This window comes from Aythya ferina, assembly GCF_964211825.1.
Source record: "Aythya ferina genome assembly, chromosome: 1".
NCBI lineage: Eukaryota > Metazoa > Chordata > Aves > Anseriformes > Anatidae > Aythya > Aythya ferina.
In genome coordinates, this window is record NC_140296.1 from 63,075,056 (window position 1) to 63,090,886 (window position 15,831).

General features: G+C 37.0%; 1 protein-coding gene across 4 annotated transcripts in view; it reads left to right on the plus strand.

Annotated features, from left to right (window-relative positions):
• Window positions 1–15,738, plus strand: part of ATP11A (ATPase phospholipid transporting 11A) — a 124,033-nt gene extending 108,295 nt beyond the window's left edge. Inside the window, exons 26-30 of one of the 4 annotated variants that reach the window (XM_084505587.1) lie at window positions 2,627–2,692; window positions 2,985–3,088; window positions 4,877–5,042; window positions 9,516–9,631; window positions 11,539–11,678. In XM_084505587.1, the coding sequence (XP_084361713.1) occupies window positions 2,627–2,692; window positions 2,985–3,088; window positions 4,877–5,042; window positions 9,516–9,605 (426 nt within the window). In that variant the 3' untranslated portion in view covers window positions 9,606–9,631; window positions 11,539–11,678. Of the gene's footprint in view, window positions 1–2,626; window positions 2,693–2,984; window positions 3,089–4,876; window positions 5,043–6,698; window positions 6,788–9,515; window positions 9,632–11,538 lie in introns of all 4 variants that reach the window. The other 3 variants (XM_084505589.1, XM_084505588.1, XM_084505586.1) reach the window with 3 other exon arrangements.
• Window positions 15,739–15,831: the final 93 nt, after the last annotated feature.

The window sequence follows — 15,831 nt, forward strand, 5'->3', positions numbered from 1 at the left end:
ACACAATCCCTCAGGATGTTTCTCAGTATTTAAAAATCTGTTTGAAACAGTTTGCAGTCTTTAGAGTCATGTTGCTAGAATACTGAATAGTGTGCTTTCAGTCACTGAAATTTACTTCATAAATGCCTACTTGAATCATTTCCTGGGAAACAAAACTAAGATACCAAAGATTTCTCTCTTATCAGTTGTTACTAATTTGCAACAATGCTTTTTGTATGAAGTTCCACTTTGTATATGACATCATTGTTGGTGTTGTAAAACCATATAGTCAGAGACCAACTGCATAAGGAAGGTAAGAAGAAACAAAGGCACCACAGTAGTGATTGCAGACTGTAAATGTCATCACAGTTTACTCATAGAGTAATACATCCTGTGTGACTTTGTCATTTCAACATTTGATACAGACGGTTTTAAATATAATTGTTAGGATGGGTTCAGAGACAGATAGGAAAAACTAAGTTAAAAGGATTACCAAAAGGGGAAAAAAACAACAGGAGGGAAGAGAGGTGAGAAGAAAGATGAATGGGAATGTGGAAGATAAAACAAATACAGCCACAGAAGGAGGGGGAAAGTCTTGGGAAGGCTGGAAGCAGAGCACACAAAAATATTTGCTAATAAACTACATGTTACCAAACAAACATAAAAGAATGATTCACAGCCTGAAGACGTGAACAGTATCTTGAGAGATTCATTGCTGAAAATTCCATCAGATTTTTTAACTCTCTTCATCTCATGTTGCTCTGCTTACATTTTTTCTATGCCAAATTAGCAGACTCTTGGTGTCTGAAAGCAGTCCCTGTGCTATGACCTCATTTTCTGAGCCAAAAACTTGGGTAGGTGAAGTGTTAGGTTGCAGCCTAATGCCTTCTAGCTAGCCTGATAGAACAAGGAAATTTTTTTCATTTTTTTTTCTAATCTTGCAGCTTTTACTGAAAATACAGACATATCTGTTCAATGTGCAGAAACTTATACTGACACTGGGCTCTTCAAGAGATGCCAGATTCAGCATGAGAGTATTGTAAAGTCTAAGTGCCAGAAGAAATTGAGTAAATGTTGGCATAATTTCAGGTTCTCGAAACAGATTCCTGATATTAACCACACTGATTATTGTAGGGCACATAAAATAATGTAGCATGGACATGAGCCTACTAAAGAATTGTATTATATATTTTAAGTAAAACTCAGATCAAAATACTGAAGGTTTTCTGCACTTCATCATGTGCTCTGTACACTTGGTCTCATACTGAGTAATTTTAAAGTAATGAAATGAATACTCAGAATAATGAATATTTCAGTCAGTTGTTAGTTTGTTTTTTTAAATAATTTCCTGTTCCTGCTTGATCAGATTATCTCAGGCAGGTTACCTACAGATTTCTGTCCTGTGGAGGGCTTTGATCTCCGTTCAAAGTTTTTCCCAAGGCAGGACATTTGTATGATTGCTTGTCCCTGTGGATCCCTTGTCATCTAACACTGGGTGAGCTTGTGTATAATAATGTAGGTGGGAAGGGACTCCAGAGGTGATGCGATTCAGCTCCCTACTTTGTGTAGGGTTAATTAAAATCAAGTTACTAAAAGTCTTGCCCAGTTCTCCTCAAATTTTTAATATCCCTGAGTATGCAGATTCCATAACCTTCCTGGGCAACCTGTTCCAATGTTTTTCCACCTTCGTGGTGAAAACATTTCTCCTAATACCTAAGCAGAATTTTTCTTGTTGCTGAAGAGATCTGCTTTGTCTCCTCCTGGTACTTTGCATCTCTGAGAAGAGTCTCGTTATGTCTTGCCTGTATCCAACCATCAGACAGTTGAAGATAGCAACAAGATTCCGTAAGGGGTTGAGAAAGCCTGTTTCCCTCATCCTCATTCATCATGTGCTCCAGCTCTTTCATCATCTTGGTTGTTCTCTACTGGACTTGCTGCAGTATGTCAGAGTCTTTCTTACCTTCAGTTCAAAATGAATGCAGTTCTTCAGATGTGGTCTGATGAGTCCTGAATAGACAGAAAGAATCAATTCCCTTTACCTGCTGGCAGCTACCTTGCCAATAGTTTATGAGGTTGGTCTCTACTGCTGCAGGGGCACACTCGACTCTTCTTCAACTTGCTCACCCCCACTAAGACTCTTCGGTCCTTTTCTGTCAAGTTGCCTTCTAGCCAGTTGATCTCAGCCTGCAGTGGTTCATGGGATTAATATGTTCCAGATGCAGGGTCTTGCTTTTGCTTTTGCTGAACTGTTTGAGCCCATTTCACAAAATAATAGAGATTCATCTGAATAGCATCCCTGCTTTCAGGTGAATCAGCTGCTTCTTCTCCACTTGGTGGGCTTTTTCCAGTTCTCTGGTCCTTCCCACGATCACCAGGATTTTTCACTGCAGTCTTGCAGTCACATAGACCAGCTTTTTCAGCACACTTCCGCAAATCCCATACAGTGCTGTGAAATACAAAGTGTGTATACATACACAAGGGCAAGAAACGGAAACAATTTGCACTAGATCATACAAGAATTCAGTGTTGTGTTAAGTGTCAGTTCCTGGTACAAAGTAATACATATATTTAAGAGGTTTATTCTGGACAACTCATGAAGTGGTGGAAGATGTAGCCTATTATAACTGTCTTGAACCATTTTTTATAGATGTTCGGAAACTGGACCTTTGGGACACTGGTGTTTACTGTGCTTGTATTCACGGTTACATTAAAGGTAAGATATTGTATGCTTTATCCATTGAAACTTTCTTAGAGCTTTCTCATTGCTACTTATTAATACCAGTTTCTCTCTACAACCATACACTGGAAGGTATTAGTTTACATACAGTTTTTGCTATCTGTGCCTTTTTAACTCTGCTCAAAATGAAAAACAAAACCATCTTTTTTTCAGCCTATTCAGTGCAGAATCCTTACCTTTTTTCAAAAGGTGTCATTTTCATTTGACTTCCAAGTGTTCTGTTGCTTCTAGATAGTAATAACACCATATACTGTATTGTTCTTTTCAGCTTGCACTAGATACACACTATTGGACGTGGATAAATCACTTCATGATCTGGGGATCACTACTATTCTACATTGTCTTTTCTCTGCTCTGGGGAGGAATTATTTGGTATGAACCCTAATATAAATTGCATTGCAATGTTATTTCAGAAGCATAAACCTGTTACACATTTCATGTTGTTTTCCACACAGAATTCAATTTAGCTTTTATATATTGCAGAAATCCTAATAGCAGTCACATTTTAAACACACCAGTAATGGTAATTACAGAATGCTCAGCTACTCTTTCACTGAAAAGCTTCTAAAAATACTGTTAGAGTAAGAGGAGAATATCTGACCTCAGACTGCCATTAAACCTATCTCAGTGGTATCAGTTAAAAGTAGTCCAATGATTAGTTCAAGTAGCTGAGGCTCTCTCTCTGAGGCCAAATGTCACCGAGCCAAGTAGGCCAAGTCTGTGTTGCTTGGGGCTAGCCACCCACAGAGTGGGTTTGTCTTGGATGGAACAAGCTGTAGCTGCCTAAACTAGAGCAAGGGAGTCGAACCAACACTGAGGCAGTGTGGATTAGCAGGAGCCGTATGTTTGAGCTCATTAATTACCAAGTTGTTTAGAAAAGTAGATTCAGGTATTTGTTCTACAGTTGATAAACTTTTTAAGAAATAATACAACTCTTGTCCATAGCTGATTGAAAATGTTGAAGTTCGGTGAGTTTTTTTCTATTTTAAAAATTCTGTGTTCTTGAAACTGAAATTTTGGGGAAGGAGATTTAGTTGAAACATAGGTTCAGATCCTTACTGTCCCTGATTGCCATCAGGAAGTTGAATTTGCATTTCTCACCTATAGAGAGGGCCTAGTTACAAGGTTATATTTTTTAATCTCTTCTGCTGGAATTGTTCAACTTTGTATACATAAGTAAACATTTTGAGTGACCTGGAGGAAAGTTTTGTATTTCAGTGTGTCCTTTCCAAATGAGTAACTTGTCCAACCTTTTTTGGCAGTAAAGCCAGAGCTCAGTTGCATCATTATCAGAATGAAAATGATCTGTAGAAGAAATAGTAGCAGACTTTCCCTGCTAATGTTTTCCAGCCAGTCTTGCTGGGTATTAGGCATGTTGCTATTTACATCCAATGATGTGGTTCAGCTCTACCTTTTTATAATGCACGGACTTCTGTGAAATTTTGGGAACTAGTAGAAAACTGCCCTGATGGTAGGAGGGATTTATACTGCAGTATTTCTACAAACTGATCAGTCAAGAACTTTGTTCTCAGTAAACATGCCTCTGGTTTCCATTGTTGTACAAAGATAGAGTTTTAATGGCCATACAACTGCCATGAAGATGCAGGGAAATATGGAAGTGAGGGCATTGAACTTGGGGGCAGATAAAAACATGGGGAATAGGTTAAAGTGCTTAACATGAGACCATCAGAGTTGTCTGAGGGTGCTTGAGGTATGAGAGAGGTGAAGAAAGGTGTGGTCTACAAGACTCATTCAGAGGATATATATGAAAGAGTGCGTGACAGAAAAAACACGAGGGAGTGGATGGGAACGTAGGAAGAAGAAAGATGTTAAATATCTGGAGCATGATGAGGAGTAATTGGAAGTGTATGAACAGGATAGGATGTACCTTAGTTTATCTTTGTTAGGGAGAGGCAGCTTGGGATGGAGGACAGAGGACAGCCTGATACTACCTACACCCTGGCAGACAAGAGGAAAACAGTTCTCTCTAGTCAGTGATTATTTAGATGTCCTTTTGGGAAAACTGGCATGGATGAATTCCCACAAACTGGGAAGTTGAACCTTTAGTATTTCATCACTGCTGTAACATTTACATTTAACATTGTCAGTTTTTCTCTTGTGTATTGAAGTGTAACTTCTATTTAATCTTTTTCCTACCAGGCCTTTTCTCAATTATCAGAGGATGTATTATGTGTTCATGCAAATGCTGTCTAGTGGTCCTGCATGGCTGGGTATTATTCTGCTCATAACTGTCAGCCTTCTTCCAGATGTTCTCAAGAAGGTCTTATGCAGACAGTTGTGGCCTACAGCAACAGAAAGAATCCAGGTAAAATACTTTCCATTGTAGAGGTAGTTATTTGTATCACAGATCATAGAATCGTAGAATGGCTTGGGTTGGAAGGGACCTTAAAAATCATCTAGTTCCACCCCCCTGCTATAGGCAGGGACACCTCCCACTAGATCAGGTTGCCCAGGGCCTCATCCAACCTGGTTTTGAACACCTCCAGGGATGGGGCCTCCACAACCTCTCTGGGCAACCTGTTTCAGTGCTTCCCCACCCTCTGAGTGAAGAATTTCTTCCTAACCTATAATCTAAATCTCCCCTCTTTTAGTTTAAAACCATTTCCCCTTGTCCTGTCATTACCTTTAATAATTAGCCCTCTCAAGTTTAGAGACAAGATTAGAAGAGAGGTTCCCTATCTGTGATGTATGTCACTGGTTGTTTACCAGTCACTTCTTTCATCAACCAGTATGGTGAAATAAACTGCTTGTTACTTATTTGGTGGTATATACCTGAACCCTGGGGTGACACCTGTACCCCTGTACCAGCAGCCACTGGGAAATCAGCAGATAAGGCTGGTGGGAGACAGCTGTATGGCTCAACGTGATTCCTGGTTTGGGGAAATAAGAAGGGTATAATGGGGTTGGGGTCTTTGTGAGGGTAGGTAGGAGGCAGTTAAATCAGCCTGGACAGCAGTTGTTCCTGCTGTCACGGAGTAGTATCCAGGGGTACTGCCTGCACCCCTGAATTGAAGTAATTTTTAAAGCAGGCAAATATATTTTACTTCCTTAAGTAATCTCTAATACAGATGTTTTAGCATTTACCATGCAAACTGAGCATAGTTATCTAAAATGGAAAAAAAAAAAAAAAGCGAAAATAAGCTAAGATCAAAATTGGTAGGAAAGGAGCATGTCATTTTGTTGAAGTCCCCTTAAATCTAGGGTTGACACAAGCAGTTGTAGTTCTGTACCAAGGGACTCTACAACTGCATGTGCGTTTATTGTTGAATAAACTTTAATTCACACACTTAAAATAAATCTGATAAATATTTCCAAATGTGATAAATATTACCACCAAGTATGTTGGTGAGGAATATGTAGTGAACTCATACTAACATTCATGTTTTGCTATCTGTAGAATATAATACTATCTTAGCAAACTAATACTGATGCTGTGCCTGTTTAAAAAAAACAACATGTATTAAAACTTAAGTTTTTAACTTTAAAATTAAATGCCCCACTTCAGAAGAAAAAAGAGTACAGAATAGCACGAAAAAAAAGGCAGATCAGCCTTTAGCATTTTTCTGTTTCAATGTCTTTAATAGATGTCTCTGTCATATGTGCTACTTGTGCAAGTTGATTTTGGTGCAGGTTCTGCATGCTTAATTTAAGTCTAAAGAGAGAGAATGTGCATGGGTTAATGCAAAAACCTAGCCCCAGATAAAGGAATTTCACCAAGATTATATGTTAGTGCTGGAAAAGGAATCAATTTTAAGGCAGACTTTGGGCTTAACACTAGCGATATTGATTTTTTAATATTTAATAGAATCTTTGACTTTTAACCAGATATATCCCTTGTGTTTCTTCTTATCTCCCTTTATTTCTGTCTGTCTTCCAATCTGCTTTGTCTAAATAACTCCTACCTTGCTTTAAACGTAAATGATGTGCACGATTACTTCCTACAATCTTCTGGGGAAATCAGACTAAACATCAGTGCCTTTCTGTTGAGCAGTCCACCATCTTTATGCTTTCTCAGACTTCAAGCAGTCTAAGTTTCTAATGGAACAAAAGGTGACTTTTTTTCTGCCTTTCTGCATGCTCAGCCATTTCATTCAAAAGACAGTAAAAAGTTTATCATCAGAAGTTATTTACCGTATTCATTATCTCCATTTCTGACTCACACCACCTATACTTTAAAAAATACTTTTTAATTCTGATTTTTCCACCTGTTTATTTATCTCAAAGATTGTATGAGTCATTGTCACAATCTGTCACTATCACTAACGTTTTTTTCACTGATTTTACTGAAATTTACAAAGTGTTTCTGCCTCAAGAATCTAGGATTCTTAGGCCCCATTTGAATCATTTGTGTATCTGTAGGTGAATGCATGTTGTGCTTGCATTGTAAATCTCTAAGCAGAATAGTTGCCACGCAAAGCATAATTCTGATAATGCTGATGTTCTATCTTGATACAGAAAACATGGTGCTGGAAACGATTTAAGCAATCTTTGGAATATATTAATATATCTGCCCTGCTGAAAATGCAACTTCTTTGCACTAAGTTGTTTCTAGCATGCATTTTCAAATCAAGCTTTCCTTCTATTCCATTTTTTGAAATTCTATACTTCTTTCTAAAAATAAAAAAGCTCAAGATGCAGAAATATATGACAATTTAATATAAAAGTAGAAGAAAAGCTGGTAAATCTTGGCTTTACTGTGGTCTACAGGAAAGCTCCTTTTGACTTAATACTAGGAGACTCTTGGTATCCATTACAGATTTTATATCCTTATCTTTTAACTGATTAAGATAAAAAAATACGCATTCTTTCTTTCTTTGTTCAAAAATGTATAGTCAATAAAAATACTGTAATTGTTTAAGTCAGAGGGAAAATACACAAAGGTGTTTTCACTATTGCAAATTCTAAATAAAATTGGCTTTTAAGAGCCTTAGGATCGGTTTGAAGTAAGCTTGTAACTGTTTTTAAACTTACTGCATTCCTATAAACTATATAATCTTCTTTGTAATAAAGAGCTTCTGGAACAGTTGGCAAGATTAACGTAGGGCTAGACGTCACCTCCCAGGTTACTAAACTAGTTCTGCTCAGGCAGTCAGATCGCAGAAAGCCTTTGAAGTAATTGCTAACACTTCTAACTTTTTCAATTATCTGGAGTCACTCCAGAGTGGGGTCAGTGATTGTTTACCATCATTATCATTCAGAGGTTTTTAATTATTCCAGGTCTAGTTCTGTGGTTTTTGAAAGATCTTTCCATATATACACACGTATACATTCACATATGTATATGTGTGTATATGCATACATATATGTACATATATGTATGTGTGTATATATCTCTGTATACACACAAGCTGCCGTCTTTCTTGTGCTAAAATGTTAATTCTGCAAAAGCTTTGGAGGAATCAGTTGTCTTTTGTTAATTCAGGTCAAAACCTGCTCACGTCTGTCTCATGCTTAGTCCCAGTGACTATTTGACTCAATGAAACAAGCTGAGTTTTGTGTTCTAACTGGAAATTATGCAGCTTTAAGGTTTCTTTCATCCTTAACTTTCAATAAACAATAGGGCTTTTTTAATATTCAGCCTATATTAATTGATAATATTTACTTTTTCTTTATCCCTCTCTAATAAACTGAGAAGCTTGGCCACTTTATATGGAAAATATAAATTCACTTTAAATAATTCTCTGCATTTTTTTAATTGTCACTTTGGCAATGTTTTTGTAGTCCCAGCTATTCTCTAGCTGAAACACCAGGTGTTTCAGTTACGAGTTGTAAATAACTTCTATGTTTTTACCCCTTTTTAAGAAATATGTTTCTTTTTCTTTTCGCTTCTGATTTTTTTTTACTTCGCTTTCACTTCAGTCACAAGATCAGCCCATGAGCCTTGGTATGGCATCTCTACCCTTTGCTGCTCCCACAGTGGTGCTTTTGCCTGGGGAAGCCTCTCTGGGGACTCATCATTCTTCTGTTCCTCAATGGGCTTAGCTGCTGTTAAACAACTGCACAGGCCTCTTAGAAACTTGGTGACAGCCAACTGCTGCCTTTGTCTTGTGTTGGGCTACTCTTCTGTGGAAAATAAAGAAATGCGCCCTGCTGTTTCAATATCTGAATCCCATAGAAATGGGTCCTGCTGTTGCAATATTTAAATCCCATTGAAGAAGTTACCTTAGTAACTCTCCTGCCCTCTTTCACCATGTAGTAATGACTAAGTTGTAAGTCAGCCTTTATCAGCACTGGCACCATCACCTTCTCATGTAGCACTCCCTTCAGCGACCCTCTTGTTCTGGAGGGCAGAGCAGCGGGACATCTGCTCCTTAATTTGGAGTGCCTGGACTGGCTCGGGGTGAGATGACCTTAAGGAAATCCTGGACCAGCATGGCTGCAACGTGCCCTACAGGGCACTGGTCCAGGTACAGCGCTGTCACATCATCATATCCAGGAGAGCTCCTTCATTCAGTGCAGGTTATTGTCAGCGGGGAGGACACACAGCCCATGGTACTTAGTCATGGTACAGTTTAAATGCTTTTGAGAGTAATTAAGCATTTTTAAGAGTTCAAAATGGAATTAAAACATTCTCAGTGTGTCTCAAAGGATTAACCTCAGGAGCAAGAAACAGAAGCCTTGTTTTAGTCTGATAACCTTTCCTTTTTAGATCTATCAGAAAATATGTCACTTTACAGGACCTTGCTACAGTAGTTATAAATGTACCAAATGGCACCATTCATTCACATTTCTCTCCTGTATTCAGCAAGAGTCTCACTGTTTTTCCTCATCCTTGCAGAAGAGTATGAGACATAGAGCAGCCCTAAATGCACTGGTGAACAGCGATGGGCCACTTCTTGAAGGAACTCTTTCAGCTTCCGAGACATAATTAGATCAAAGCTAGGTAACAGTACTGTACGTGTTGCCAGTTTGGATTGATTTCTTTCTGTGCTATTTACAAATCAACTGTTTCCTCCAGAGTTTTTGATGTTAATTTATCAATACGATACAAAATCATTACGTTTTACTTGGAGAGACTAGTTTTTGCAAAAGATATTCCACGATACAGGTAAGCTCTTTTTGTCCCAGGCACCCATGTAAGGCAGAACAACATGTCTGCATGAATCAATACACCCATATTAAAGTCCTATTCATACATTGTGTCACGTATAGGTATTGCCTAACATCTGTTTGGTAAGAACTGCAGTTATTATTGCAGAGTGTACTCACATCATGCCGTGGTGTAGAATACATGAAGTCAGAAGTAAATCTCTCATTAGCAGTTTATCTGTCATCTCTCGTGTTTTTGGATAAACGTATAGAACAAATGTGGACAGTAAAGCAGGAAGATAACTATATAAGAGGAAGTAAGTTACTTGTGAGTAGGACCCTAAGTCAGGCATGGCAGACTGAAATATTTTGCCTTGGAACCCAACATTTTATGCATAGAAAAAATAGCATTTTATTTGTAGAAACGCAGTAACTAAAATGTTTTATTTTATAGCTGGAACAATAGGAAAAATAAGTTACACAGCCTATGACTACTCCCTCTGACATTTCCAAAATAAAGTCTGCTGATCTGTTACCCAATTACCTATTTTTTTCTATACTAATGTTGGTATTTGATCTATATGTGTGTTTAAAAGAATCGAGGCCTCACTGTTAGTGAGTATTTTGGTAGAGTTTGCTGACTCTATTCCAAGAGTGACTGTCATTAGAAAGCTTTCTACATGCTCTTGGTTATGTAAGAGTAGCATTTCAAGCCTTTGATTGGCATTGAAAGTAGGCAAACTTCCTTAAACTACGTTATTAATATTTATTTTGGGATTTTCTACCTTCTGCTACCGTGTTAATGTTAACAGGGAAAGAGGGAAGGCAGTGATTAAGAGTGGAGTATTAGCTAGTTGATACAGTATTCATGGAGAGGGTGATTGATAACACAGGTCTGAATCATGCTGAGAATACATTATTATCTTAAATATTGTCATATAACCTCCATATCCCTATGCCTGGAAATTATACACAGCGTTTAATGAGGACAGTAGATAAACTCACTGGGGACAGTGCTGTGCCGATTATTTTTCAGTCTGTTCACACGTTCCAGCTTCTTGTCATGTAACCCTGCTATTAGCATAGTCCTGAGTATTTCCTGAGTTGAGGTGCCAATTCTGCCATTGTGGGGTGATCATGTGGTACAGATAAATTTGAATGGACAATTAGACCAAGTTATGAGACCAGGTGCTATGATGTGTGGTATAAACTGCCTGCATGTACCTCATGCTACATGTAAACCTAAGCAAGTCCAAAATCTGGTATTACTTAGAAGTACAAAGCAAGTGAATGAGTCTTTTGGAATGTCCCTGTATTAGCACTAACCAACTGTAAAGAATTCCCTCTCTTTGGAAATACAGGACAAAGTATTGAACCTTTTCTGTCTTGAAATTCCCCCTAACAATTCCTGACTAAAAAAGTTCTGAGATAAGATGTACCAAAAGAGACTGCAGAAGGAAATACAAACCTGATTTAAAAAAAAAAAAAAAAAAAAAAAAAGTCAACATGGAAGCAGTCCTCTCTGTCATCATCTGTTCTCTGGAGAGCCCATTGTCGAATTTAGAGATTATATGTAAAATTATGCCTAGTTCTTCAGGTCTTAATATAAAACTAATCGTGCTGAAAGAGGGATTTTACCTTCACATGAAGCAAATAGCCAAAGTGGTAATTTAGCGAAAGGCATTAATATACCAAGGACATAAAGAACGCAAGTTTAGACCTAGCTCCGAAGTCATCTCTTTACTGTGTATTTGGCTTTTTTTCCTTTACAGAATGCATCAAGGCACTGCCGGGACCACATCTCGGAATTCACACCTCTTGCCTGTCTGAAAAGCCCAAGATATAGGAGCAATGACTGCAGCAGTTCCCCAGCAAGAAGGTCTAATTCTCATTCTAAAAAAATGATGTTTACGCACTGGAGAGGCATTGATTATTCAGTACTTCCATCTGTCTTTGGCTATTCAAATAAGCATTGTCGTTCCAGTGCAGGCTACCACTACAGTGGGTCAGGTTTGGAAACATCTGTATGACAGAACACCAACTCAAGCCTTTAAAAACTGTACCTTTGTTTATTTCTTTTTTCAGGAAACAAACATGTCACATATTAAACTATACGTGGCTTTTGCTGTCTGAGGTAATGTTCAGACAAACAGGATCAAGAGCTGGAAGTACGAAACCTTCCAGGCCGATAGGCCTCTTTTTATGTTTTGAACTACTGGAGCAATGAACAATCTGCACAGTCTGGTACTGTGAGACTGGTAGCACTAAAATTTCTCTTCATCCTGTGTCAAGACTTCTGTGCATTTATTGCTTCTGTCATCTTTAGTCATTTTCTTTGTTACTTGAAGTGTATAGTTTCAGTCAGTGACCTACATTTTGAGATCAACAGTTTTAATTTTCAGCCAGAAACGATGACCTCAGTTATCTCCAATGAAAGTCTCCTAAAGCATATTTAATAAGTGCTGTTTCTGATTTTCCTCTGTCCTTTTTCTTTCTTTGCTCTTTCTATAGAACAAACTGGTGTTTCCTCTGTGCAAATCTGCTTTCAAGAAACACTCTCTAATGTTCACTTCCTTGTAAGTGGCCAAATCAGGGCTATGTATGGTTTTCAGTTAGTTTCCCCCTGTAGAAAGATAGGCATAACAATCCTTGTGTACTGTATGTGCACGCTATCTGAAGTCAAGTTGGCTGTTCAATAGGTAGATACCAATGTTGCTATCTACTCAAAAACTGAATGTAAGCATTTTGCCTCAAATGTCCTTGTGAATTTGTCAGAGATGCAGGTAACCAGTATTCCTACTTTTTACCTCTCTGTAAATTTAAAGTATGCATAGTAGGAAATATTATATATTGAGCTTTTTTTTGTCTTTTTTTTCTTTCTTAAAAAAGGCTATTTTTCCAAATAAGCATATTTTACTATCTGGATGCATCCTTTTAATTTTTGGTTGTTTTTATTTTTAATTTTTTTTCTAATTATGTGGTTGAATACAAGCTGATTGGTTCAGTAGATACATTACAAAGCAAGTAGTACCCAGCCGTTACCTTTTGCAAGCAAACCAGTAGGTGGCACACGGCTATTACTAACATTGAAACACACTTGTGATAGAATTTAGTTGGACCACAAAGATTCTGTTTGAAATACTTCAAGTACGACAGCCAACTTGTACCTGTTTTCTCTGCTACATATATGTTACCTTGCACTAATTCAACTATTAGCTGTGTTCTCGTCTTGTTTCTTTAGTCCAGTGTTTTATTTTGGGGTGCAAAACTACCTGAAGGAGTAATCTGATTTCAGTCTAGTTTAGCCTGATGTTTATAACTGGTTAATAACCACGGTCATTAAATAATTCTGGGAGGATATTAGCTAAAAATGTATTGCAATGTGAAAACAAAAAATTTGTTGTTAGTTGTCTGTTTAATGGACAAGGCTGGTGGATAAAAAATATTTCCCCTATTTGCATTTAAAAAAGAAAAAGTTGAGACAAAATAATTTACTCAACAATTTACTTTTTAATAAAAGATCCATCAACTTACTAGGAAGTGCTCCTCACACTACTCTGAGTGACTTTCCAGTTCAACAATGAAATATTGAAAATGCCCTGGGACAAACAGATTGTAAAGTGAGTTGTGAAATTTTCATTATACCAAAGATACGGAAAGAGGATTAAAAAAGGCTAATGGTGAGCACCACAAATGAAGGTATCTTTAACATTTAACATGTAGCACTTTTAAGTTTCAAAGAATGTCCTCATCGCAGAAACATTTTGAAATACATACATATGTATGTGGGTGTGGGTGTGTGTACATATATACGCCATTGCATACTTGAATGTTGGTCAGTTCAAACCGTCCCCTACATAAAACACTGGTGTATATATTTTTAAAAAAAAAGTTAATATGGGTATAAATTTTATACCGGTAGCAGTGACAAATTTCTTGTGTGTAGTTAACAAATTATTTGTAATGTATTTTTTAGAAATCTTAAAATTGCCTTTGCACTGAAATATTTTTCATACTGTAGCTATTTATAAATCTGTTTTACGCATACATTTGTTAACACACCATTTCTATTTTTTTTAAGTATATGTTTTGAAGGCTTTTTTTATACTTATGAGTTTGGGCCACTTAAATTTAGCTTAGAGTGGAGTTGTGGCTGAATGTTAAAATTCTAATGAATGTTAAATTAGAAATATAGGTCTGTTGCTCTGTCAGTGTCACCTAAACCATTCATGTTTTGCTGGGATTTGTGATTGCAGCAAGTAGAGTGATATACTTTCTGTGCTGTGCTATTACTGCTAGCTTTTCTATTCTATAAAGCCTCCTGCTTTTTTACTTACTGAGTTCCATCTTTTAGCCTTAAATAAGGAGATTTTTGCTTGATGCTTTCGAAAATGCTGCATTCCTGTTCTGCCTACTAACAAAGCAGTTCATTGCAAACTTCATGTAAACCAGCACTTAGAAATTATTGTCAATGTTATTCAGCCGAAACACCTACATAAGTGCTTGGGAATATTTAGCCGACCATGTTCATTTTTTGGAGGAGGAAGAATGCTTGAATTTCAGTGGAAGTTTCTGCTTTGATTTAGCAATACTTTTACCTTTAAAAGTTGGTACTGTTTGTTAAAATAGACCGTTCAATGGAAAAACCAAATGACATCAACTCGGTTTCTCTTGCTATGTTTTTGCTTCAGTCCCTGTTACTCTTGCCATGCAAACTAGACCACTGCAGCAGGTGGTAACTTGGAGTTTCGCTGTAAATGGATCATAAAGTTCAAAGATGAAAAAGTAGAAGTTAGATCAAAATGAATTCGAATGTTTTATTATGGATGGGGCACTGAGAGGAGACAGATTTTTATATATTATAAGAATTAAGGGGGAAAAGTATAAAAATCTATATAACTTCCTAACTCGCCTTGTTTAAATTGTTGCAGCTTTAACAGCATAATGTCTCCATAACTGCTTCTATAAATGTCTTGAAACTGGTAAGCGCTAACCAAATGTATGTGAAGACTTAGAAAGTATTTCAAGCTTTCCAGCCACTGAAGTCCATATATTTTCTGCAGTGGCTTGTGGCAAAAGACATGGATCTTTTTTATTTTACAATGTACAATAATTGTTTGTTCAGCCACTTAATATAAAAGCTTACAGTTTACTTTCTTGCTTGCATTAGCCTGTCTAGTCCCAACTGGCTTGCAAATATAAAAGTTAAAAATAGCTTAATTGAGCCAACTGCACTACTTTTCTTTTTGGAAGCCAGTGGGATCGTTGTGCTCATGCTACTGTCTCTGTTAAAAAAAGCTTTAATGGAAATTTGTGAAAGTATTATGAAAGTGAAAAAGTACGTGATTCTACTTTGCAGAATAATCTAAAAAAATCAGTTTATATAGCTTTAATTTTTTACCTTATGAAAATTCACAGAATTTTAATATGCGTTGTCTCTGGCAAATTCTGTGCGATGTACACGCTGCATTTTAAATGTCCTTTCATGATCTAATGTAAAGTAGAATCTGCGAAAGTGCTGTATGGGGGCTGGGGGGTAGTTTTCTGTGCATTAAACATTTAAGATGTCTGTAGTCATCAGCACCAAATACCGACACTCGTTTTTAATTGTACAATTATAGGTGCATTTATTTGAAAATAAATCAGCCTTCAAATCTAATGTTTAGATTATCCAATACCACTTCATTTATTTGCTTTGAAGAGTCAGTGTGTGAATACATTACTGTAAAGTTTCTTTTCAGTGCTATTTTTAACTTTAATTTCTGTAGATAACCAAATATAACTTGTTTATATTCAGTCACATTTTGGATCCTTATGTAGAATATATAAGCAGGAGACATGGATCTGCTTGCAATAAATATAAACATTCAAGACTGGTTTAAGTTTGCTCACGAGTAATTAAAACAATTCAAGTATGAATATGAAATGATTTCATATTAGTCTGTAATAAAACGTAAGTAGAGAACAGAAAATGGACTGAGCGTCTGACTCTGTTATTGAATATGCTTGCAGTCACATTTATTTTCAGAGACTACCCGTAGCCAGTCAGAGAAGACCAGAAGATG